The sequence below is a fragment of the Pan troglodytes genome, chromosome 7 (assembly GCF_028858775.2).
Source record: "Pan troglodytes isolate AG18354 chromosome 7, NHGRI_mPanTro3-v2.0_pri, whole genome shotgun sequence".
NCBI classification, from domain to species: Eukaryota; Metazoa; Chordata; class Mammalia; order Primates; family Hominidae; genus Pan; species Pan troglodytes.
The window spans coordinates 73,000,126-73,027,423 of NC_072405.2; the positions used below are offsets into that span (position 1 = coordinate 73,000,126).

The 27,298-nt window shown below is 42.7% G+C and overlaps 1 protein-coding gene, 1 long non-coding RNA gene and 1 other non-coding gene across 3 annotated transcripts; all 3 read left to right on the plus strand.

The window, feature by feature from the left end:
* The first annotated feature begins 18,904 nt into the window (after window positions 1-18,904).
* On the plus strand, window positions 18,905-25,907 carry LOC129135726 (uncharacterized). Its single transcript, XR_010159599.1, has 2 exons — window positions 18,905-19,772; window positions 24,286-25,907. It is a non-coding gene; the product is annotated as an uncharacterized LOC129135726 (long non-coding RNA).
* On the plus strand, window positions 20,013-25,061 carry LOC129135725 (uncharacterized). The gene has a single exon (XM_054656788.2). It carries the CDS (start codon window positions 23,751-23,753, stop codon window positions 24,270-24,272), a length of 522 nt encoding a protein of 173 aa, XP_054512763.2. The 5' UTR covers window positions 20,013-23,750; the 3' UTR covers window positions 24,273-25,061.
* Window positions 25,376-25,484, plus strand: MIR124A (microRNA mir-124a). Its single transcript, NR_032025.1, has one exon. It is a non-coding gene; the product is annotated as a microRNA mir-124a (primary transcript).
* Window positions 25,908-27,298: the final 1,391 nt, after the last annotated feature.

Genomic DNA, 27,298 nt, shown 5'->3' on the forward strand with positions numbered 1-27,298 from the left:
ATATAATTATATAGATATCTAATTATAGATATAATTATATAGATATCTAATTATATATAAAATTTAATATACATTAAATTTATATTTCATATATATATCCCAGATTATCTTCCCATACAATGTTGTCTTTTCTTGGTGAGGTGGATCTGGCAAAGGCCAGATCCCTGCAAAGGCCATCTGCTAAAAGCCAGGACAGCACAGTCTTCCTACAGAGACCTGAACAGAAACTGACAAAAGAAGTCCAAAGACAGGTAGAAGGAGTCACAGCCTCTTCCCAGGATCCTGGAATTGCTCCATGTCTACCTCCTATACCTCCCCCTATGCAGACACACACATTCACACATACCACATTTGACCCTCTCATCTACCAGAGACACACAGAGTTCTCTCCAACAATCACTGCAAAAGTTAGAGCTCCAAGAGTTTCCTCTATGCTTTGTCTGTAGACACAGATACTCACAACAAAATGCACTTCTACAACAAGGAAACCCATCGTTATAAACTTAAGTGTCACAGGAGCTGGGCAATTGCTTACATCAGATCATTTTAATGATAATTGAAGGAGATGATTAAGTATACAGTTTGAGTGCTTCTTCCTGGTTGAACAGATTACAGTTCTATTCCTAGAACTTTTCTGCAAAGGAACAAAGGTACAGAATTCTCATTCTTGTTCTTGGTACTTAATAGTACTATTCTCTGCCTTAAACAAAGCTCATCCTTCAAGGTCTCTCAAATATTCCATCTTCAATGCAGTTTTCCTTAAAGCCATCAGAAAGAATTAATTATTCTGTGCTAATGTTACATAGCACATTACTTGTTATACCAAAACACAATTTCATATATGGTTTTGGTGTATTTCTATTCAAAGTTAGTCAAGATTCCTATTTTACTTCCAAAGTGCCTCCTATGTATATGTATGTATTATATATAATTCACTATACTATCTGTAATTTATCTGCTTACACATCTGTCTCTTTCCCTACCTTCCCTATCTCCCTTCTCAACGTGGTCTTTTTGAGAAAAGGACAGGGATTGTAGCCAATTTGTCTTGGAGTCTGCTATTTGGCCAGCAAGGCTTCCTGGAGATTAAATGTTGTCACTGCCAGTAGGTTGAAAAACCTGTCAATAGCACCTGACTTCCGCTAACTAGTCCTAGATCAAGCTTCAGTATTTATTGCCATTTCTCTGCTAGGGTCTTTGAAGAAAAATGCCTTATGGAGCAGAATCTATAACCAGTTTGTAAGTATCACCCTTCATATCTCCTTAAGAATCTTGATTGGCATATGTTCTCTGACTCTACCAATCAAAGCAACCTGTGTATTTTGTTGCCTCTCTGTCTTGTTTCCTTGTTCCCTTCACTGCTCCACCAGGGTCAGTTTCCAAGCTTGGTTTTAGGATCTGCCCCCTATAATATGCTCTGTTTTGTTTACTGTCTTCTCCTGTTTTATTAGTCAACCATGGGACTCAAGGGATCTTCAGTACACCCTCATTTCTTTCCTTTCAACTTCTATCTCTATTAATCTTACAAGCTTTTACAGCTTTAAGAGTCAATAAAATTTTCACAATTTTATCCCATTTTATCCTCTCACTGGAGCACCTTCCCTCACCTCCAAGCAAACTTTCTATCTTCATTATAGCCTCACTCATACATTTATAATGTAAATTTGCATGTTAGAGAAAAAATATCTCACTGCTATTTGAAAACGTTTTAAAACACTTTAGATCCTACATTGACATTTCCACCATTCTACCTAAGGCCTTCTTGTGGTAGGAGCAGGGACTTTGGAGTCAAAGAAATCCAGCTGGAACACCAGTTTTATGATTTGGGTTATTTAACATTGCTGCATCTTAATTTACTCCTCAGTAAAGTGGGAGCAAACACATCCAACTATTGAGTTGTTCTATAGACTCAAGATTATATGATTATAAGCACTCAATAAATGGTAGCTATTTTTGGTAAAAAAAAAAAAAAAAAGAGAGAGAGAGCAAATCTCTACCTCTTGGATAGGCTCATTCAGTATGTAGTAGCCATAGCAAATCCAACTGAAGAGACAATGACAGTCACTTTCATCATTATGGCTTCTAAATCCAACACCTTGTATATTATTAGATGAAATGTGATCTGCTTTATTATTCGCTTTTATAAAAACCATCCGCATATAAAGAGATGAGCAGGAACATTTTATAAAATATTAGGAAGTCTAGAATGAACTATTTTCTGGAACTATCTGCTTTTCCCATCCCTGCACATTGCTGTGTCTCTGCAGATAGTGGTCTTGCCATCACTTCTGCCCAGAGCAAAGATTTAACTACTCTATAAAGATGGCAGAGCCAAATAAAAGGCATTTCATTAATTCAGATAATAGATTAATTTCAGCACATCTCCATCATCCTGATGAGAGACTGAGCATGAAAAGATATCTACAAATCTACTGTAAGCTCAAAGTGCTTGCTCCCCAACTATGGGCACAGAGAGAACACAATTGATTGTATAAATCAATAAAATGAACACTGTGAATCAATAAAATTAGAATGATGAAAAAAGGTCATATTCTGGTTCTCTAACTTTTTGTTTGATTCTACTATGTTCAAGAACTCACACTCAATAGTTCCCATCAGTAGCACTAAAGGGAAGATGACTGAAGAGATCCCCTACTGAAAGAAGGGCTTTGGCAATCTTAAATCTTATTGGGTATACTCCAAGACAAAGGATTTCCATAATATTACCCCATAAAGAGCACCTATTTGAAGTGATATATATATTGGAGACAGAGTCTCACACCGCTACCCAGGCTGGAGTGCAGTGGTGCAATTTCAGCTCACTGCATCCTCCGCCTCCCAGGTTCAAGCAATTCTCCTGCCTCAGCCTCCAGAGAAACTGGGATTACAGCCACGCACCACCATGCCCAGCTAATTTTTGTATTTTTAGTAGAGACAGGTTTTTTCCATGTTGGCCAGGCTGTTCTCAAACTCCTGACCTCAGGTGATCTGCCGACCTTGGCCTCCCAAAGTACTGGGATTACAGGCATGAGCCACCATGCCTAGCCCAGAGTGTTTTATATTTTACACCTACTGCCTGCACACCTCTCATAAAACATTTATGATAGAACATAAACCTTGAACAGAGACTTTCAAAAACCCTCCCCCAGCAAGAACTTTTCATCCATTCATTTATTCACTCATTTATCAATATTCATTAAGTGGTTTCTCTGGGCCAGATACTAAACTAATTACATGGATAAAGTAAAGAATAAGAAAGACATGTCCCTGCTCTTCAATAGGGGTAACAACATCACTTTGCACTAGAGGACTCACCTTGTGCTATGAGGTTAGAGGTCTCATAGATGAAATATCTGGGAAGGCCTCCTAATGTTTCCACTGAGGATATGAAGAATGAACAGAAGGTAATCATGCAAACAGGGAGTGTTAAGAGATTAAGCAAGAGATAAGCAGAAACCAGGATTTTTTAAACTCATGTTAAGATGTTTAAACTTTACAATAGCTGGAAGATTTAGTGCGGGGTGGGGGATTTGATAAGAATACTGTTCTACTTTTCAATTGTCTATATTTTCTGATTTTATGGTCATAAACATGTATATTGATTTTACAATAAAAAGACAATAAGGTTTATATTTTAGTTTTAATTAAGAAAAGTAGTAGAGAGAAAGTAATAGCAGAAAAGGAAAGCTGAGCCAGAAGTAACAATGGTAATTTTAAAAAATATATATTATTATAAGCTTACTAGAGATAGACCAGAAATTTAGCTCTAAACTTACTAGAAACCAATTTAACAAGGGAAACTGCAATAGTTTCATAATATACAAAGTCTGTGAACAAGAAAGCCAGAGTGGCTGAATAGGATGAGTGGGTAAGAAAAGGAAGGAAAGCAACTGGAAGGGGTAGGTGGTAGGTAGATCATGTAAGGCTTCGAGTGTCATTGCAAGGACTCTGGATTTTATTCTGAGTGTGACAGAAACCTTTGTACATTTTTCAGCAGTGGAGTGATGTGATTTGATTTACATTTTAATAGCTCACTCTGTCAGCTCTGTAGAGGAGGAGCAGGAGAGTCAAGAGTAGAAATAAGGAGACCAATTTAAAGACTGTTGCAATAGATCAAGAGAGAAATGATGGTGGTTCCATCCAAGACAAATAGTGGTGAAAATAGAAAAAGGTGATCAGATTTAGGAAATTATTTGAAGGTAAAGCTGATAGGGTTTGCTGAAGGATGAATAGAGGGTGAGGAGAAAAAGCAATCAAGTGCATCTTTTGATGTTTTTCAGGCTAAGCCATTATTCTGCAGTTCTGAGAAGGTTCTGCAGGACCTCCAAGGAGGTTCCTTCTCTTCCCACTCCTCCACTTATCTTCTCCTGGGTCATTCTAAGAATGTTTTCTCTACCTTACTTACTGCAGCCTTCTTGTACCAGCTTAGGTTCAGCCCTGGAAACATTTTCTTTCTGGAGTAGGGGGTTAGCTGTGACTCTCAGGGTAACCTTGGTCTTAAGACTTTAGTTCCTCCTATCAGAAAGAAGGATCAGACCTTTGAGAAGTAGTCCTGAAACAGTTATCTCTGAGTCCTAGCCTGCTGTCACCTAGCCAAGTAAGTTGCCTATCAGAAATTCTGAGACAATAAATCAAGCCCTTTTCATAGATTATAATTATAGGGTTGGGGTTTATGAGAATTAAATAAGAAAATGGATTAGAAAAACAATTGTAATGAACTGTGATGCTCTTCATTGCAGCAGGGCATTAAATGCTACTAATAATGATAATAATGATGGTAATAGCTACTATTATGAGAGTACTTAATGCCAGGCACTACATGAGGTGCTTTACGTGTCATAATACTGAATGCTCAGAACGGCTCTATAACCTGAGAATTATCCCCATTGTATACAAAAGAAAATTAAGGTTACACTGGCTAAGATGTTCACTCAAACTCACACAACTAGTAGATAATGGAATCATCTTTAGAAGCTAGATTTTCTTGACTCTATGCTTTGAAATTCTAAATCTGTTTTTATCAACCTGGTTAGCTATATCCTGTTCTCAATATACCAGCTAGAGAAAGGTATGCACTGGCTTACAAGTTAACAAAGGCACAATGCTCTGAGATGCCATTAGGTTGGTGCAAAAGTAATTGCAGTTTTTGCCATTAAAAGTAATGCCACTACCCAGAATTCCATTACTGCAATTACTTTTGCAACAACCTAATAGAATTCTCCTAAGACAGAGCTACAGAACTCATTTAACAATATAGGATCGGTCCTTCATCACAGAGAATTATTCTTGGGCCAGAAGAAATGAAAGGTTGGAAATAAAAATTCTATCTAGCCTTTTTTTGTTGGCCAAGATGGCTACTACAGAAAGAAAAAGGAGTCTTTATGTTTCCTCTCTTGAAACTAGGAAATAGCTCAGGCTTCCCAAAGTCTTTATTCCTTCAGCAATCCTTAACAATGTGACATCACTGATATGATTCAAAGATGTTATATTATGTGAAGCTCACAAACCAATAGAAGCGACATGCATAAAATATATTTGCTTAAAGAGGTATATATCAAAGTGCACAGATACCTAAAGAATGGGGCAGCTCCCTCTGTGTGGGAACTAGGTAGCAAAGAGGCAATACTCCCTGTAGGATGTCAAGGGGACCTATTGAGGAATTTTAAACACAATCAGCTTCAGGGTTAGGAAATTCACTCTGGCAGCAAGAAAAGAGAAAATATTAGAAAAGGATGAAAAGCAAGACCACTGAGGAGGCTATTACAACATTCCACAAGAGAGATAATAAATGTCTGAACTAAGACAATTATGCCAGGGACAGGGAGGACAAGATGCATTATTGAGGTATTTCATGGCAGAATTACAAAAAGAAAGAAAAGAAAAACTACTTCATGCCCATTTAAATATTCAGATAAGGGGAGGAACCATGGATGATGAGGAAGAAGATTCTCCCACGAACATGATCTTGCCCATAGCTTTTTAAGATACAATTTGTACATTCAGTGCATTAGCTTGAGGTTTGGGTGGATAGTTAACCCTGTTTTCTTCCAATGCAAACCTATTTGCATTTATTGAGTTTCTTCAAGTTACATCATAAGGGAGGCTCCAAACAAGGCCAGCAGAAAAGACTTCCTGAGAAGAATGGCCAATAATACCACAATGTCAAAACTCTCCAGGAGGATTTAGATGTGTTTCCTAGATGGTTGCTTAAGTGAGATATCATATGTAAACTGCAAATAGAGTGCCTGTCACATTAGAGGTACTCAATAAATTTTAACTATTTTACTATTAAGGTTCAGTCATCCACATTGATCACAGGATTTCTCTAGATGGCTAATTAATCATGAAGCATTTCAAGCAACATTTATTGAATATGTGCACAGCTCTCTGCAGGCAATAATACTCCCTGGCATGTAGTTCGCCCAGAGTTGACTCCTGCAGAAGCACTCGAAAACGGCAGGGTAAAACAATAGGGAGAGCGTGAGCCTGGAAATTTAGAGATTTAGGTTGTAGTAGTACTAGGGACACAAAATGTTAATCCAGTGCACTCTTCCTATAGTTGAGGAAACTGTCACTTTTCATTGCCTCACTCAATTTATCAGAGGTGAAGCCAGGCCTAGAAACGGGCTCCTGACTCCTGGCCCTGCACCTTTTCCACGATAGCACATACATGTGAGGCCCATCCGCTCTGGAAGGCCACACATGACCTAACTTACATTCTTGTGCAGATGACACTATCATGACAAATTAATTCCCAAAAACCTGAAACAATTCCTTAAATTTAGGTTAAGCAGATCATGCCGCTAATGCCTAGGCAGATGTTACCATGTCCTGAGGCACTGCATACAAACTAGAAACTGAAGACAAGCACTAGTTTGGATTTATGGTGATTAAGAGGTTTATTTTGCTAAATATATTTCTCTACATTTCTACCTAAAATGCAAAAGAAACTGTGTATATAAGCATGTTCACACACACACACACACACACACACACACACATCTTAAGCCTCAGAGATGAAACCAGTAAAATTCAGTGTTTTCTATCAAAAGTTACATTCTGAGCTGAGTAGTTTAAAACCACTATTAAGCTCTCCAGGAAATGTATCTGTGACTCATCTGAGTCTGCTAGGTATGCATTTGAACAACCCAAACATTGGGATACATTATGTATTAACAGACAGCTTCCATATTGTAAGCATGTCTGTGTTTGTAGCCTTAAAACATGAATTAAGAAAACGGAATGCATCAGCAGTGCTCAGACCCATTAATTAATTAGTATTCACTATCCTTTTGCAAGTAAGCAATTTTATCTCCATTTTGGGATTAAGAAATTAAGTCAAAGACGAAGAGCTATAATGGCTCACCAGAGGTTTGGCTTTTAATAAATCTCAGATTATTGGTCTCATATTTTGGTCACTAATATTACAGTACTTTTCTGAAAGATTTAAAATGAGTATATGCCCTTATTGTTTCCTTTCTTTTGTTCTCCATATTAACACTATATCACACTGCTCCAAATCAGCCCTCAGTGCCTTATTTGGAACAGTGCTACAAACAGTAACTTATACCCAAAAACATAAGTTCCAAGGTTATTTGTATTTTTGAAATAAATACTTAGTGTGCTCTCCAATGTTAATTCCCATCCAAAAACTGCTATATTAAATTTTAATATTCTCTTTCATTATTTACTAAATTATTTTAATCACCAACATACTGTACTTTTAAGTTTCAATTTTTTAACCCTAGATTACCTCTGAGTTTTTAGCTCAATAGAAGGAATATTTAGATTCCCTACAGTACGGTGATTCGTTTTCTAGAAATAGACATATATAAGTAACAGTCATTTAAAGATTTTAGTATAAGAATCTTAAATAAATATTTCAATGGAAATTATAAGAAGGAAAATAGAAACATTCATTTAATGTTTAGAACTAAATTGTAAATATAATTTTGAATTTAAATGTTTTCTAATCTAGCATTTATATTTTGATTTTTCCACTTTATATTATTTATCATTCTCAAGATGTTCTGCCAGTATTAATAAACTTTCACAATTTTCCTTTAAGTGAGGATTACTACTCTCATAAGAAAACTAAAACATAATTATATTCAATATACTAGATGTATACCCATATTTAGAAAACTTCATAGAATATGTTAGATGTTATTAACATGCTCTCATTTTTCCTTTCTTTGAGAATTAGCACTAAGTATCAAGCATTCGATAAGTAGAATATAGTGAGTTAAGAGCTTTAAAGAGTTAATTATGCTACTAAATGATGCTTAACCTCAGTAAAGAACTAGCTCAAGGCCTCGAAGTTTCAGACTCATGATTTAATTGGCTAGATTATGTGTTCGGAAGTGAAATAGGGTAGCAAAAAAGCTTTCTTAAAATAAATATTGAAAAACTGGAAAAAGAAGAAAAAAGAATCATTACATCCCAAAATTAAATCTCTGAAAAGTAAAATTGCTACTGCCTTTGCCCAATTTCCCTGTTTCACAGTTTAATGCAACATAAAATTCCAATTCATGTGTATATATATATGTTTGGCTTCAAGCCCATGAGCTCACACACCCATGTGAATAAAAGGCAACCCAAGTCAATGTCCTGGTGAAGGCACTGCAGGCAAACTGAACAGTTTGAGCCAAAGAAGAGAGAGAGTTTTTGGATAGGAGTGTTTGAAAAAGCATAAGGCATCTGCCCAATGACAGAAGTAGAAAATAACTGTAGAGAGGAGAGTATGGAGAAAAACGAGTCTGGGAAGGTACGTGGTGATTAAATACCTACTTCTGTCATGAGTGATTATGAGAAAAATAAATCATGTGAGATATTTCTGGTTGAAGAAAAAATACAGATTTTGGAGAAAAACTTATTTAAATTCTAGTCTTAATTCCAAAATGTGTTAGCTGTGTGACCCTGGCCAGGTTATATAACCCTTCAAAGCTTCAGCATTCTCATTTGTAAAATAAAGAAAAATTAATACCTATGTTAAAGGGCTGAGGTGAGAATATATGAAATAATGTGTCTGTGATAGAGCCTGGTAGAGCATTTCACATAGAGTACACCCAACCAAATGCCAGTTCTTTTTTCTTCCCATCATCCCTTGGTCTTATTTAAAGATCAGTGAACACAGCAGACAACTTTCCTTGCAACCCAGCAATTCTACTATCTCCCAGGCAATTCAGACTTTTTTGTTCCCCCTAAACCCTTGATCCATCCATAGAAGTAAATTTGCAAACAAAAGGCATTGTAAAACTGCATGATTATTTGTCCTAATCAGTTTGACTTGTTTTAATGTTCTGAAAAGTCCTTGATAACCATTTTTAGAGTTATGTTTGCACTCCAACTCTAAATTAGGGCCATTCTGTTATATCAACAACTATACTCACCATTATCTGTTCTACCTTTCTCTCTCTCTCTCCATACACACTCACACACACACAAACACACACACACACACCACACACTAGAAGGGGATGAGGACATAACTAACGTAGAATTATCCAGAAAGAGCAACCCCATTGTCTATCTTCCAGACCCAGAACTTCTAAAATCAGGAGAGCTCTTCCTAAATCTTTGAGATTGTTGTTCCTGGGCAGTCCCAGAGATATGTCTCAGATCACTAACCCTTAGGTTACTCTAAGCCCACCCTAGAAGAAAATCACACCTACAATGTGGTCTTCTCCATGCCTCTGGCCAGATCGCCAAACTCCACAAAGTGAGTCTTATACTCAACAAGTACACTAGTCTTAAAAAAAAAAAAAAAACTTCAAGCCCTCACCTGACTAGTTTTAAAGCATAACTTACAAAGCAAGCAAATCAATAGCAAAGTGCATCTGCCCATTGGGCTGATTCATTGCCACTGCAGTCTGAGAAGAGAAGGAAGAGAAGAGAAGGAGAAGAGAAGGAAAAAAGAGAAGAAAGAAGAAGAGAGAACGATGAGGAGGTACAGGAGGGAATGGGAAAGCTTGATCATGAAGCTTATATTCTTCACAGCTGGAATTATTAGGGTTGATGCTAGCAAACCCAGGATTGCACCAAAGCATGAAATTGGCATTACTCTACCACTTTGGAGAAACTGTGGTTCTGCTTCTAAGGGCAAGGGCTTTCACAAAAGCCCCAGGAACCTGTCATGTCAAGCTTAGCAGCCTTTCTGATCAGGCCCCACAGCCCAAATCTCAACTCTTCGCAGGTGGCGCTGGAATTACTTGCCCTGGCTGGGCTCTGTGGTGATGTACATGTACAAACAAATCTGTTTATCTTTAGGTCTCAGAAGACCAATAAATAACCTTGGGATAAAAAGTAGTTGAGATAGAATGAGGTCTCAGATGATTGGTTTTACAAAAGCTGCCTTTCAAAAGAAACTGGAGTATCCAGAAAAACTCTTAGGATATTCATAAACTTAAGTTATAAATAGTTATGAATAAGTTACTTAAACTTCAGTTAACTGTGGTCTTCAGAAAACTGGAATTTGATTAAAGCTAGCTGCAATGCAATGTAATTATATATTTTCATGGCTAAGTATTTTTTTCTTTTCCCAAAGCTAAGACCTTTTCCCCTCTAATGTCTTTTTCTTACAAAATATGTTCAAGTGAACGTTGCTGTTTTTAGGGTTTTAATTTTAAATATGGTCTTCATGCATCTGCAATGTACGTGTAACTACTGGGAAATAAAACATCGTGCACATCCATAAAACATAACATTATGTTGCTGCAGACTAGCATGAACTCCAAAGTGCCAGTCCTGATGTGAAACCGGAGTCATTCTCCTGCCTCTTAATACCTTTTTCATCAGGTACAGAACAAATGATTTTTACCAGAGCTTAATTTTCATGGGATCTCTTAGGCACCTTGAGTGGAGAGGCAGAAGAATTATAGAGAAAGAAAAGCTTGGCAAATGAACCCTTTCCTGGCACAAGGAGACTGGTTCAATATTATGAGCATTTCCACCCAAACTCTACTTGATCCATAGACTCTATTGCCTAACGCCCTCCTCTCCAAAACCCCTGCTCCCATTGGTATTTCCCAAAAAGCAATAAAACACATATGGGGCACTAGAAGAGTTCAAGGACATTGCGCTACATTTTAATCCATAAAAACACAAGAAAAAAATAAACAAAAATACCTTAATTCTTTGCCATAATCTCAACACAGCTAGTTCCTTGCAGTATTTCTAAACAGCTTCCTTAAGTGAAAGAGAAGCTTGTGTCAACCTAAAACACTCAATCACTAATTACCAAGATTAAAAATCCAAATACAGATGTGTTTTATTGTGTATATTTTATGTTTTAGGCATTTCTAAAACTTAACCTTCATTTAAAAAAAAAAACTACCACACTGGCAGTGCTGAATACTTCCTTTTCAACTTATAACAAACATCCATAAACCTCTGGGATTTAAATAGTTTAACACACACACTCATCTTTGGAGCTTTTGTGAAATTTTCTAGAATACTCTGCTTTGTCACAAGTGGTTATATAAGCAGATAGGCTTTCTGGGTGAAAAATTGATGTCTAAGCCAAAATGGATTTCACAACATATGTACCAAAATGCAATTAGTTAAAGGAAATATTGAACTAAGAACTATAGGAAATAATTTTGAGGGAAAAGTTTCATTCAGAAGTTTGATTTTCTTTTGTTTCCAAAAAATGAGATGTTTTATTATGGTATATATAGAAATACAGTAGGGGCATTTAAATGCAATATATGTTAAACCAAATGAAAATTTTTTATTAAAAATTACTTTTGGTATACTCATGAAGTATTTAAATGAAAGAATCAAATAAACGTATATCATGTGAGGTTCTAATTTTCTAAATATAACTTTGAGTCTCTAGTGAGCTGAAAGTTTATAAATAAATAAGTGCTAGGCTGAGTTGCTCCACAGAAGTCTTAGATCTATACAAGTAACCAGAATTCTCTGGCAACAGGCAGATCATGGGGGGCAAGTCAAATTTCTATCAGTTTCTTTTTACCTTCATTCCATCATGAAAAACAACACTAGTTTACTTTTAGATAAGACAGAAAGTAGTATGTATTAAGGCAACATTCAGCAGAGTTTACATTTAAACTTCATAATAACCTATTTCTACTGTATTTTGTCAGATCATGTTCATATAAATTCAAACTGAATTTGACAAATTCTGTCAAGAGGGAAAAAAGGTCTGAATTATATGTATCTGCCAGGAAGAAACATAAATGCAAAAACTGAAATGTTTCCAGATAAATTCCCCAGACTGTATATACTTTTCATTTTGTAATCATATGTTTTGTAATCTCAACTTCATTTGGATAAAGATGCACAAATTTTAGCAAGATATTTGTTTCCTTCTGTAGTGGAGATTTATTAAAATGTATCTTTTTTTTGAAAAAAGAATAAATCTGTCCAGGTGGCTTTTTTAAGGTAAAGAAAAAATTCCAGAATATATATGATTTGCATACCTATGAAGTAATTTTTGTGATGTGCTAAATCTGTCGTAAAATTTTTAGGTTTCTGTTAGAGATGTAAATATTTTCTTTAAAAATACAAGTATGTATGTATTGTCCCAGAAAAAAAGTACTTGGGAATAACAATGATTTCATAAAGATTTAACAAATTTAACCAAATTTAACAAATATTGTTTCCATGGTAAATAATATCAACAAATAACATTTCTCTATTTTAAACATTTGCTGAATATAATGTTTATGTATTATTCTTTCTCCTTTGAATAATGTGGAAGGTATTCCAATTTCCATACAAATTCACTGGAATATTTAAGGAAATGTTATTGCAATGCTATTTACTTAGTTTCTTAGCAAAAGAAAAAGAGAGAGAGAGAGAAGCAGAAGAGGAGGAGGAGGAAGAAGAAAAAGAAAGAAAGTATTTAGAGTCTTTAACTGTGCTGAAATTGTGTGCTGTGCAATGATATATGTACACATTCAATGTATTACATATTATTTTAAAGCTTTTATCTATTTGTTTATTTGATAAAACTTAATCAGAGATATTCTGTGAAAGACAAGTCCCATTTAGTAGGTACCTTTAGTTTACAAATAAACATGTATATACAAATGGAATATTGCCTCCTTTAAGCAAATTAGGAAGTCAACCAAAATAGCAAAAGGAAAAACATGACATAAAATTGTCATGTCCCCCAAATGAATTTGTTGAATGAATACATTGTGTGTATCCACACTCTAAATGCTTTTCTGAAACAGTAGAGCTCTCCATAGCAAATATGTTTTTTAAAGCATAATCTTGTGAAAACAGTGCATGTTAGGTGACACACTGGTATGTAGTAAACAGATAACTACTTGTTTTCTGAATAATCTTACTTGCTCATTTGGGAAACAATTCATAGAAGAAATATTCATTGTTCTTATGCATAAACTTTAAAAATAATTTACCACAATTGGCCAAATTATTTTCAAAGTATAAACAGATAGATAAGAATACCAAACTTTCCCCTGCCTACATTTGAGAGTTTGTCAGCAGTCAACTCCAAGGCCTTTAATCCCAGGCTTTAAATAATTCAGATAACACTTGATTACTCCATTGCAAGAACCCTTGAGCTCTGCAAAATCTGAGTAACACAATATTTTCCACATTTAAAAAAGGCCAATCTTAAATAGTAGGCATCAGACCAAAGTATGCAACTCATTTTTGCATTTACTACATAAACTCTGGTAAATATCAGTGTAGTTTGCTACCAAGTAATTCTGCATTCTTGCTTTCATTACCAAGCCCTCTAGTTCTACAGCTTAATTTGCTCAACTCAGAATCCCCCATCCATACTTGTTCTGGTTTTAAAGGCTTCTTTGAATCATAACAAGTAAAATGGTTAGTTATGTTATTCAGAAACTCAAAAGTGTACACAAACGAAAATTTAAACTTAAAAGAATACTGTTTTGACATTCATTTCTATTTCTTTAGGAAAATCATTGTTTTATATCTTTTGACAACCAAGATTCAATATCTACTGCCTCCGTTACTTGTAAACGTCAGCCATTACAAAAGAGCTTTGCTCACTTGGCTAAATTACAACCTGAGTAATGTGAAACAGACAGAATAACCAAGAAATATTGGCTTCCAACCCCAAATCAAAAAGCGACAAAATTTTGCCATCAAAAATGTCTAGCTGAGTTCTAAATGGATTAAACTCATCCATAAAACTGACGTAGGTAGCACTTCACTTTGATGTATAGTAGGGTCCATATATGTCTGAGCATGTGTTCATAATTATCATGTAACCAGATAAATAAAAGACACAAAATTAGGTTACAAACATCAAATAAGCTCTGTAAAAATTATCAAAGTTGAGCAAAGAACCCACTGACTTTAGTGGTATGGAACATTTTTAATCAATTTCTTCTCTCAAAGTAAACTCATCATATCCTTTCCCCTCAATCCTTGTCTGAGCATAGGAATAATCAGTTTCTCTTCACTCTAGCAAGCAAGTTTAGTTTTTTCATATATCTGGCCTGAAACAACATGAAGTAGAAAATCTACAGATTGCATTCAGTATCACCAATAAGTACCGCATTTGACCACTGCTCATACCATTTGGAAACCAGTCCTCACATGACGACTGGCCTGACACCTCATCCATCAGCAGGGTGCCCAGAGCAGAGTTGGACAGTCTTCCTTGCTCCATCTCCAGAGGGGAGGCCCAGTTGGGAAACAGGATTCTCTTCCAATAGCAATTAGATCTTTAAGATCAGGCCTCAGCAACATGACCTAAAGCCATCCTTTCTTGCAACAAAGTCTCCAGCATCTTCAGAGGAAGAGACCGGGAGTGAGGCAAATGAGGAGAAATCCAGGTCTCCGTGGCCTGATTAGAAACTTTGTTGTGTCAAATAAACTTTGGCCACTGGAGGAAAGTACCCCATGGTTGCTCTGGCTTTAGAAAGATCTGTCCAGGGCTTCTCAATCTTCTTTTCACCCCTCTCTCTCTCACTCCCTCTCTGTCTCCCCTCTTCTCTTGTTTCAAAAGGGGCCTCTGGTCAGCGCTGATTAATAAGTGTTTTTTGTTGTGAAGTGTTGAATAATAGAGGATGGCCGGTGACCCAGTAAGGACTAAACCTTGCGCTGGTTTATTGTGGCAAGCTGAGAAAGGGGCTTTAGGCCCGGGACCCCAGGCACTGACCCGCACACATCCCGCGGATCGCCTATTCATTCGCACAGCCCTCCAGTCTCCCAGGCTCCCATTGTTTGCTGAGCAACAATGGAGATTTCGCAGGGAAAGTAAAGCTCTTTTCAGGTTCCTCTCTGATGTTTTGCATTTAGGGAAACACCGACCTCCACTTTTTCCCCCGACATTTTCCCTCCTGGCATTTAAAGCTGTTCGTTTTCGGGGAAACTTCTGTGAGTTTCGCGCTTGTTCGACCAACACCAGTGTTAGGAGGAGGCGAGACGGGTGGAAAAAGGAGAGCCCCAGAGATTTCCCGTGTGTGTGTGTGTGTGTGTGTGTGTGTGTGTGTGTGTGTGTGTAATGCATTTAGAGGACGGGAGCTGCCTCTAGGGAGAAAGGGGAAGGGGGGAGGGGAGAAGAAAAAGGAAAGAGCGCGTTTCCTCGCCGGGGTTACCGGGGTGGCGCGGGCTTCGCGGCCGAGGGGCTGCCGGCCCGGCCCGCAGCTCCTCCCGGCCGGCTGGGAAGTGGCGGGTCCGGCTAGTCCGCGGGCGGGCGGAGCGCGCCGTCGCTGCCAGTGTCCCCCTTTCACCTTCCTTCCCCGAGCCTTTCCCTGCTCCTCCGCTCTCCGAGCCCGGGGCGGCCCCGCAGACACCAGCGCCTCTATCCTGCGCTCCTTGGTGTACGCAGCCGGGCGAGGTCGCGGCGGGAATGGGCGCCGAGGCCCTGCCCGCCAGGGCCGCATCTGCGGCCCGAGACTTACTTCTGCCTTGCTTTCCTGCACCTGGCCCGGGGCAGGCTTTCTAGTTTCTGCCTCGGCCAGAGGAGCCGACTTCCGCAGGACGGGCTTGGGGCAGGGGGTGCCGGTGGGGGCAGCGGGGCGAGGCGAGGTCGCGGGGAGACGACCAGGCCTGCTTCGGCCTGGGCCGCTCCAGCCGCCTCGCCTCTTCAGGGACCTCGCCCCGGGACCACCCGAGCGGACCCACAGCTCCTGAGGAAACAGCTGCCTCGGGCCTAAGGGTCTTTGCTTTCCCCCAACGCATGCAAGCGTGGGTCGCCAGCCCAGCATGTCTGGCGTGGAGGCCGGAGGAGGGTGGGGAGCTGGCGGTGCCCTATGGCCAGACGAGTGAAAGTCGGTTAGTGTTTTACGCGCCTGGGGGAGGCGAAGGGCGCAGGCTTGCGGGGCCCGGGCTGCGAGTATTGGGAGGGGGCGCCTCGTGAGGCCGTGCGAGGCCGCCCTCCCCGGCAGGCCTCGTCCACGCCCTTGTGGCCGCCCAGACCCGCTGCGCTTTGGCTAGGCGTCCCTACGCGCCTCCACCTTCTCCAGGTGCACGCCTGGGCGCGGAGCTAGGCTGAGCCCCCAGCAAGGGGCGTGGGGCGAGGGGCGAGGGGCCAGGGGCGAGGGCGTGGGCGCCACGCAGGCCGCGGAGCCTGGTGGGCGGCGTGAAGCGTGCACTGCGCCTGCCTGCCCGGTCCTAGCCTGCCGCCCAGAGCTCCCCGACCAAGCCTTGACAGCTCTCGGAGCAGCGAGAAGAAGAGGAGGAAGGACACAAAGAGGAGGAGGCGGCGGCGGGCGGCGAACTGAGGGCAGCTCAGGGGGAGGAGGGCTCATTGTCCGGTCCCCCCAGTCCAATTGATATGCTAATCTCTTTTCTGATGCCATAACAAAGAACACCTTTGCACTTTTAAAAGACTTTTGTGCCCTGGCTACAGAAGTTTATTATCCACTAATTAGCAACAACTTCTGGCAACGAGTTGGGTTACATTTTCATAAGTTCCAGGCCTGAGCGACGAGGTGCGCAGGGCAGGAGGAGGTTTGAGAGCAGGGCAAACCCGAAACCTGGCGCTAGAAAGGAATCACCCGCTCACTTTCCTAGGCATAGTGCGCCAGGCGGGGATCGAAAGCGAAAAGTGTCCGGAAAAAGGTTCTTAAGGCTGGGGATGGGGTGAGGTGGGGTGGAGTTGAGCGATTTGGGCCCCGGGTGGCTGATGACCTTATTGGACCCGATTCTGTGATCCCCATCCCGAGAGCTGCGCGGAGGCGGAGACTGTGGCTGCCGTGCAGGTGTCCCGGCCCAGCCATCTGTTTGGGGTGGGGGTGGGGTGAAAGTCTTGGACTAATGTTGGGGTGCTTGCCTGTGATCTCTCTCACGTTTTCCTTTGAGGCCTCCACTCGGAATAAGCCGCCGGCGAGGGAGCGGCCCATTCGTGGGAAACGCGCCCACCGCTTGGGTTCTTTCCTAAGGCCTCCCCACCAACAAGGCTGAAATTCCAAGGCCCTGGAAGATGAGGCAAAGCTATCATTGCCAGAGTCGGGGGAGAGGGGAGGATGCTGGGTAAAGTGCCCACCCGGGGTGGTCTGAAGTCGTCACCCCACAGAGCAGATTCTGCTGCTAACCAGAGCAGAGAGCCGCACCTTCCCAGCGGCGGGCCCCAGTGCGCACCGCGTGACTTTGCCTCCCCCAGGCTCAGCAAGTCATTGACGATCTTTAGCAGTCCCGCATCCCAGGTCAATAAACTGGAAACGGATAGAATGAGAATCATGGATGAGAGATAAAGGGCAGCGGGGTGATGCGCATTTCTTGTAGTGCCTCCAAAAAACCGTGGTCTCTCGCCGCTAATAAAACACCCTTGTGGTGAGGCCTTTGGTCTGGTCTCAACCGCAGAGATGTTTTGTCTTAGGTAATTCGAGCCCCCAAACCCAGCACCTTGGGATTATATTATACACACACTTATATTCTTTCTGTATTTTTTAAAATTCTTCTTTCATTTTTGGTTTGCTGCTTTTTGCAAACGACCCGGTTGGAGATATTGTTGGATATTTCAAGCAGATGTCAGGTGGGTGTTGGCGGCCTGTGAGTCCTCCTGCAGTAGCAGCAGCAGCCAAGTACGGTTTGATAAATGCTCAAGGTGAAATGTGGCCTTACTCAAAACCCCAGGGTGATTTAGGGTAGAAGAGCGAATATTCAGAGGCGGGAAGTGGTGAGTTATATTGTTACATTCCCTTTCGATGGAACTAAATGCGGTTATCTGCGGTCCTAACCTCTCTCGCATCGGAGTGCAATGTTTCTGAACAAGCTCTGTTAGAACTGGAAAATGGGAGGGGGTGAGGGAGCCCACTGACGACTTAACGGAATCTTACTGAAGAAAATACAAAGATAACCGAGATATTCATGATATTACATCTCATGATCTTCCAGACAAGCGTCTCTCCGGAACAAGAAAATATTCCCAAATTTCTCCCCAGCAGTGGCCTTGGGTGGAGTGAGGGAGGAGGTGGGTGGTGAGTGTAGAGAAGAGAAGAGAAGGTCTCTCTCTGTTGTCACCCTCAGCCCCCTTCATTGAGGAGGAACAATGGCCAGGCCTGGAGTTCTTCCTGAAAGAGAAACTGCAGGAAGGCAGAGTTGCTCTTTGTACCCCAGCCCCTTTAGAGGAGGGGGAGTCATACACAGGATCCCCCTGACCACTGGGCGGTGTCCGGGAGATCAGAACCCCTCAGATACTCTGGGAGCTAAAAAGGCGCCGCCCTGTCCTCCCAGAAGGCCCACGCAGTCGCTGGAAGAAACCCAAGCAAAACCCAGCGACCTCAAAATTCGCCAGGGGGATAAGCGGGGAGAGGAAAACCACTCACTCTCACATGCCCTGTCAGTCCCCCCACGCCACCATCCCAATGTCTGATCAGGCTTGATTCTGCTGACGTGTGTATTTCAGATTAAGGATGTATTTATTTATTTATTTATTTAATCCTTCAGATCTTCCCACCCCATAAAAGAGACTTAATTCCTTTCCAGGGCGACGGGTTGATAAAAGGCTCCATTTTAAAGCAATGGGGGATCATATGACTGTGACCTTGACGTGTGAAAGGGGGGAGGGGCAGGTAGTTTGGGGCCCAGACCTTAGGCCTCTGCAATTCTGGGGCGTTCTAGGCCCTTGATAAGAACATCAACAAGAGGGATTTATTTTCAAAGGTTACCATTAGCAGTTCATTCACTAAAGTTGAGAATTCGGTATTTTTATATTACGTGAAATACATGATTTAATTATACTCCAAAAACAAATTAAGGACAGGCCTTCTACACAAATTGGAGGCAGCTAAATGCTCTTTTGTGCCTGCAGCCCTCGGGTTGTTAAAGAGGCTGCTGATGCATGAGAAGTAAGTGACTGATTTAACTCATTGGGATGCAGGAAGCGACCTGCCCTCTTTTGAAAAAAAGCGAGAGAGAGAGAGAAAGAGAGAGAGAGAGAGAGAGACTTCGAGCTTGAGAAGAGAGAGGGAGGGGAGAGGAGAGGAGGGAGAAGGAAATGACAGAGAGAGAGAGAGAGAGAGAGAAAGGAGAGAGAGAACGCAGAGGGAGGGAGGCAGGGAGGGAGACCAAACCCCCGCTTTACTGCGTTGAAAGCTTCTGAATTTCAAGCAGAAAGTAGAAGGAGCTCCAAAGGCAGTGAGCGTCTTTCCTTGGGCTGCGTGTGCCGAGCGTAGACAATGAAAATCTTCATCCCCCTCCCCCATTCCACTAGGCTACAAGATTCTTGTTTTCGTTCCTTCTCACCGGTGGAAGATGTGTAAAATCAAAGATGTAGAGGTGTGTAGTGATTTTTTTAAAAGCCAACTAACCCACCGCACGGGCTGCGACGCGGATTACCCGAGCGCACGCCGGCTGTAAGTACCATCCTTTCCTGCGGTAGCCGGGCTCTGCGTACCCGGCTGGGCTGGGAGTGTTCGCTTTGTGAATCGGGTTGTTGCTTGTGTTTTGGTGTTTTGGTTCACAGGGGCTTCTTCGAAGCTTACACTTTTCGCACGTGAGCGGGAGAAGCGTTTCGCCGGTTGTGGGCGTGCAGAACACGATCCTGGTTGACTTTGATGCGGTGACTTGGGGTGGCGGGCGGGGGGCGGCGGGAGGCGCGGAGTCGAGGAGTTCCCGCGTCGCGAGCATGCTTGAGAGCCGCCGGCTCAGCTCCGGGCTGTAAGGTTGGTTCCTGGCAATGGATGGAAATCAGGTCACAGAGATCCCTAAGCTCCCCAGGCTCCCAGACACGCTTGGGAGACAGAATGGAATTGGAAGGAGGGATCTGAAGAGGAGGGAGGGGATCCGTGTTCCCCCACCCCGGGCCTAGAATGGAGCCCCGGCCAGCCGCGGGCCGGGCCCCTTGGTTTTCAGGACTTATTCTTGCCGGGGTTGGCTCGCACGCCAGCATCGCGCCTTCGGTGCGTCTTTTATCTCCATCTCAAATATGGGATCTTCTTGGGACGAGGACTGAATGAGGGTGGGAGAGAGAGTGTGTCTCACGGCGCCCAGGAGGGAGAAATTGTGGTTCTGAGAAGGTATTTTTTGGCCTCTTGAAAATGTGCAAGAATTCCGCGGGCCCAGGCTTTCTTTGTGTGGCGGGCAGCGCCAAGCGCTTTGTGCTTCACAAGGAGAAAATGGCGAGTCCTATTGTGTTTAGGCCATTTTCTTCCGGTACTAGGATTTTCCCAAGTTCGAAATACTTCTTGAGAAAGTAGCCTTCTCGTGCCCAAGAAAGTGTGAATCGCTGAGGCTCGGCCCCATGGCCTGGCGTGGGTGCCGACCTCAGTTTAAAACCAAGGGCCTGTTTTCTTACGGTTGGGGTACTTGTATCAAAGCACAGATATGACCGGTTTGTGCGGATCGGTGTCCTCCAAAGATCAACAGCGGCTCTTGGGGTTTGGAAAAATAAGTGTCTATTTATAGATGCATATATACATATATATAAAAAACATATTTTTCCTGACAATGTGAAGGAGAAAATAAAAAACGAAGGACAATTACGTTTTTGAAAGAGGGAATATTTCTTTCCCTTTCTCCTTTCTCACGCTCGAGGAAACCCCAGGAGATGTTAAATATTACTCTGCCGGGTCAGTCTCTTATTTTTTAAACTGAAGATGAAATGCTATTTTGGCTAGAAGAATTATTCTGCATCTTAGCCACTGGAACATATGCTTTGCTACAAAAAAAAGTGTAAGGTGTTAGAGATGGATTTAGTTTAATGCTCTTAGCGTGTGTGTGTGTGTGTGTGTGTGTGTGCTATCTATATGCCTCTATATAGTGATGTAAATATGGAGAGAGAGATGATTGAAAAGGTTGTTTAGCTTTTGCCCCTGAATTTGTCATTTTTGTAATTTTTCTGCACTTGTTAAACCATATGTAAAAGTGGACAAGGATTCCTGTACAACCATGTCTATGTCTCTTTTGAAAACCGCCAAAAAAGTATTGCAGGTTGAAAGATATTATCTCCTGTTTACTACAGTTATTTGGATCTTTAAATGGAGTGGTGGTTTTGTGAGCTCAAAAATAATGAAATGCAAACTATCTGCTTCCTGTACATTCAATTTGGTGGCAAATATAGAAAAATGAGAACAACTGGGATGGGGGAAGAGAACCTAAAGCCTATAGCATTTCCCCCTTTTGCTATCATTTTAAATGCTAGGGAGTCTAATTTGTGCAGAAGCATTGTGACTTTCATTTTTCAAAAGGTAACACTAGCATGTCCTTTCATGTGGATCAAGACCATGGACAGCGAACTAATATTAAATCACTGAGCAAAAAAGGACTCTAATAAAATTTTGAGACCTGAGTGAAAGTTTACATTCAAAGCATGTTAGAAGTCACAAATAATCTTTATGGTCTTTAAAAGGAATTAGACTGGTAAAATGTGGCATTTCAAACTTATTCTACCAAGTTTCAAAGAAACAATGATTATGTGTTCAGTTTTTACCCTGCCTCAAATAGTATATATTACTTATCCAATTAAAATAAGATAAAGCCCACCTTTTGGTACTGGTAAATATAAAATTTTAAACTATCAGTTTTAGAGGTAGAACGTTTTTTATAAGGCCTTGAAACAGAATGGGGATGGAGAAATTTTACTATTTTAGACTGGCATTGGCTGAATGACACTACAGAAAATTAAATTGATTTTTATCAGTGAATGAATTTCTAAATGCATAAAATTGGGAAAATTAAATGCCACTTTGATAGACAGGAATAATATGAATGGAGATATAATCCGGCTATTCCTTTTACTCCCGTGTAGGCATTGTACTCTATAACTGACAGTGCAATGTTGTGAGCAAGCATTTATTTTTTTTCCAAGAAAGTCACAGATTTTTTCATATATACTGATTAGATTTGGGACACAGGATTGGTTCAGTGTGGGTCTGTGCTGGAGATCAGCTTATTTTGTTTTATACATTGTTTGAATAGTCTTTACTCCTTTACAGAATTAAAATTCATTTAAAACCATTTCATTTGTGGATTACATAACTTATTCAAAATTGCTCATTTAAATTTCCAGTTTGATGTGTCTTTTAGCTTATTTCATAACCTGACTTTAGTGTGACCTGCAAAGGCCTGGAAAATCATATAAAGCAAAAACAATATGCAGGTTAGAAGAATTAAAATAGTTCATAATTAAAATTAAGTTAAAATTACATCATTTAAAAGGACCTTGGAGTTTATAAATAAATTAATTTTTTATCTTTATTCATCAGATTTGGCTATAAAATGAAACTGCAGTTCTTTGAATGTGCAGGTTGCTGGAATTAGATGCTACATATATTTTGAACACACATACTTATTTTAATATTTTATTTTTAGACAACGTATTCAAAGTACTTGAGAAGAATATGCAATGACATTTTTTCCCGTGTCCTAATCAGGACCATGGTGAGGTCCCCGTGGTTCACCGAGTGGTGGTCCAGGGCTCTGGTTGGGACGCTGAGTTAGGTTGGCAAAGCATCATTGTTTTGAAAGGCACATTCGTCCGGAATGGCATTCGTGATAAGATTAAACATAAACCTAAACCTTGGCCTCGGGGGAAGGCAGGCTGCGGGGTTGAGAAGAGGAGATGCAGATTAGCTCTGCTTTTGCTGCTTGCGCACATAATTAAGAGGCGGTCCCTCAGCTGGAGCGTGGGCTGTGTCCGGCCTAAGGTGCTTATTTTCTTGTTACTTGGCCAACCGAGTGTGAGTGAACAGGAGCCCGAGAGCTTAAATGTGGGATCTAGATAAGGTGTCGACTGGGTTGTGGGCGTTTGTCTCCATGTTAGGGAGAGGCAACTGAGAACGGTGACTTTGGCTTGTTTTGAGAGAGCCTGGGTTTTGACAGCAGGACGGCGAAGGGAGCGCTTGGAGAGGCTGGAAGCTCGACATCTTAGGGAGCTGCCTGCGGGCACTGGGTTGACGCCAAGGGGTTGTCGGCAAGGGCAGGGCTCTTGCCCTCTGCTGTACCTAGGCTCTGCAATTGGGGGCTGCGAGCCTTCTGCGGCTCTTTGGTTTCAAGGACACAGCGAGCTGCTCAGGACTTTGGGAGCCAACATCTGTCTGACTGGTGACGTCAGCAGCCCGTGTAATCCTCTTGTGCTGAAGGCAGATGCCTTATTTGTTTGGCTGGAGCGAGCCATTAATCCCTAATTCTGGATCAGCAAGCGAGGGGGAAAGACCGGACCGCTCCGACCCACCCCCTCCCTACCCCCACCTCCCACCTTAAAGCACCTTATACCACGGAAGGCTCTCAGCCTCTTCTTTCCTCTGCGAACGCGCTGAGCAGCGATTGAAAACGTTTTGGTCCTCTGCAGGTTTGAACAGGGCTAGCAGGTCTCTCTCCGGATTTCTAGGGCTATGGGTATATGTAATTCTTTCTCTCATCGATCGTTTCGATTCTCTTGCCGGTCTTGCAGTTTACAGGGTCCTAAACGAAGAGGGGTGGAGATTCGAGAGTGCGGGTCTGGCGTGTGGTCCAAAGGAGGGGGTGAAGCTGGGAAAGGGGGTGCAGAATGCGGGAACGGCTGGGATTGCACAGAAGGACCATCTGCGGACGCGTTTTCACGGCTCCAGCTCCCGAAATCGTTTCTCTGGACGCGGCAGTATCCGCAGCGCATGCACCCTCCTCTGGACTTCCGCAGCCCGGACCTGCGCTTACAGTCATCGCGCCACCCCCTCCCCCCGGGCTGCGGGCCCCGCGCTCCGTGGGCTCAGGGTCCCCTCCGCGTCCCCCTGAAGCCTGGGGACGGAGGTCGCGACCGGCCTACTGGGGTCCTGTCCTCTTGTCACCTTGTATCCCTCGCATGCTCCCTCCCGCCTCGTGTCCCTGCTCCCCACCCTCCCCCTCCTCTCTCCCGCCTCCCTAACACTGCGCTTTGATTCTGTTTTTCAGGGGCGCATTCTGGGGTCTCTGCGCAAGACCAGCTCTCAGCTCTCTCTCCTTTCCTCGGACTCTGGAGCGGGAGCGGGCCTTTCCCTCGGGTCGACCACGCCGTAGGGGACGCCGTGAAAAGAGCCGTCGCGCCCGCTGCCTCCTGCCCGCTGCGCAGAGGGCTCCGCCCGTAGAGGTCAACTTCCCTCACCCTTTTCTGTCTCCTGCTCGCCCTCCCTCCGCCCGGCCCAGGCGCTTGCAGCCCCAGACTGTGGCCACTGGCTGAGGAGTGCGAGTCGGCTGCGCTGCCCTGAGCCTAATCCCTCTTCCGGGCCCAGACCCGAGGTCCGCGCTCCTGGGCAGTGGGGAAGCTTTAGTGAGCAGGCTTTTCTCTCCGCAGCAAACTCGTAGCCAGACCAGATGGGCCGCCCAGCTCTCTCGGGACTAGGCAGGTGCGGTTGAGTTAATTTTTCCGCATTACAAAGAAAGATGACCCAGCCCGCCCTTGGACTCTCTTTTCCCAAAATCTCCCAACCAAACCCGCGGTAACGTTATCAAAGGACACAGAGCCCAGGCATATCTGTGTGTTTATCTTACAGGCACACACGCAAGGTTTTCTCTTTTATATGCTAGATTTCATCCCTGACAGCAGAAAATGATTGGCAACGGTTCTGACGGAGAACATGCAATAGCGTGGTCCTTAAAAACCTGCCATTCCTTACAAGTGCCTTAGAAAGGATTCAGGGCGAACCAACTGGGTTAATTGCATTCAGTAAAATAACACGATTACAAAATTAGATCTGTACCAGAGGGGTAATTAACTTGGATCCACGCCGTCATTTGAAAACTAGATTTATAGGCTTATGTATGTTTTTAGGCGTGTGCTGTAAATGGCATGGAGATATATGCATATGTATACGCAGGCACACGTACCGTCTACACTTCCACGGAACAGACTAATTAACAGCGGCTCTGGCAGATGTGTCAGAGATGAGCAGAGACAGGAGCTGGGCTTATGAGTTATGACTCTAGGGGTAGAGACTCAGAGCGGAGACAGGGGGATGGGCAGGGAGAGAAGAGTGGTAATCGCAGTGGGTCTTATACTTTCCGGATCAAGATTAGAGGCTCTGCTCTCCGTGTTCACAGCGGACCTTGATTTAATGTCATACAATTAAGGCACGCGGTGAATGCCAAGAGCGGAGCCTACGGCTGCACTTGAAGGGCACCAAAGCATCTCAGGGTCAGAAAGGGGAAAAAGCAATTGCAGGGAATTTAGGGGGTAGTAAAAGGAACCCATCTCTTGCCGCATAAATGCCCCCCACCCCCACCCAGGACTGATTCTAGAAGCAACCTAGTGTTCGAAAGGGAAAGGCTCCTACTTTTCCATTACAGCCGCGGAAATCCGCAGGCAAATCTCCGAGGAGAATTTTAGGGAAGCTTCATTGACAGCTGTCAGGAGAGCAGTAGTTCCCGCCTGTGCAAATATTCCAGAGAGTTAAATCATTTAGAAAGCACTAGTTCTTTCAAGAACAGGTAGTGTGATTGTCTGCAGTCCTGGGCCAAGCTGGGAAAACAAAACAGCAGAGAGAAGTGTAACATTAAATAGCGTCCTGACCACACTGCGCAAGAAACAGCAAATGAAAGGTCCAAACTTTGGAAAGATCTGAAGAACACTTGCCGCCCGCATTTCCCCTTGACTTCTCCCTTTCTCTTCCCAATCTCGAGGCGTTCATGCCTGGCTTTAAGACGCCCAGATAACTGTCTTGTTTTGGCATTGTCGCAATGTCCAAATCGGTCAAAGGAGTGGGATAAGGTGAAAGGACCAGGTCAGAAACTTTAGAAGGACTCGGTAAATTAATTTGTTTGGAAGCCAGTGAGGTGGACTATGTTGAGGTAGCAGTTCCGCACCACGACTTTGGAGCCAAAGAAAAACCCAGGCCGAAAAAGCGAGCCTTGATGTCTTTGTTCTGCCTTGGCCTGCAGGGGCTGGGAACAAAGGAGAGGAGTAAGAGGATACACCAAAGTAGCCGCGCCCTCCCTGCCTGGCGCTGTCCGCGGTGCTGACCGTGGCCCTTTTCTCTCTCCGTAATCAAACTGGAAAAGCAATAGGACCGTCCCGTCCCTACTCAAAAGAAGAGTAGGATATTAGGTAATTTGAAAAATAACATTTAAAAAGAGAAAAAGGCCACATACAGCAAAACAATATTTTACTGAAATCGTTCCCTCAAGCTGTTGCTACCCTTGCCTGACACTTTTTGGTCTTCACGTAGGAATGCACACATACATACATTGTAAGTGTATGGGGAAACCATTTCCACTTTATTTAGGCTGAAACCTAAATCGCAGGATTGCAAGAAGGAAATTGAGGAGAATGAAGGCTTTATTATTATCCTTTTCTTTCTTAAATCATCTTCCTTAAAACAGAAACATAAGGTCCTCAGCCGCGGATTTTAGTGCTGACTTGGTCACCAAAGGGACGTGCAATGGACTCAAGTGTGGGCCTCGAGGCTTAACTAGGAAGGGGTGGGTCGGGGACTCACCAGGTGAAACAGGGCAGGAGCCCATGCAGCTTGCCACCTTCGGCCAGGCTTTGCAGCCGGGCAGCCTTAGTAGACGGGTACAGAGGGCTGAGCTCTGCAGACCGCTCTGCTGCGCAGGAGCCTGTTCGGCGCATCCCAGCCGGCGGGAGGCACTGGAGGGCCAGGAGGCCTGAAACCCGCACTGCGGAAAAACCGACCTCAGCCACATCCTCATAGCTCACGCGACGGAAGGAGGCAGGGCGGTTTACTAAATCTTATGCAGTGAAAATTCGCCTTAGAAATCGAAGGTTGGATGAGTCAGTATTGATATATTCAAAAAAATCTCTAAATTTCTTAGCATATTTCATCGTTCTTAGATATTGAAAGTATTAAATGTAAACAATACAAATTTAAATTCCCTAAGTAATGAATGAAAATGGCAAGGGAGAGAGAGAAAGAGACGGAAAATCAACCAATTCGTAGCCACCCTGGCTGGCTATTTCTCAAAAGAAATT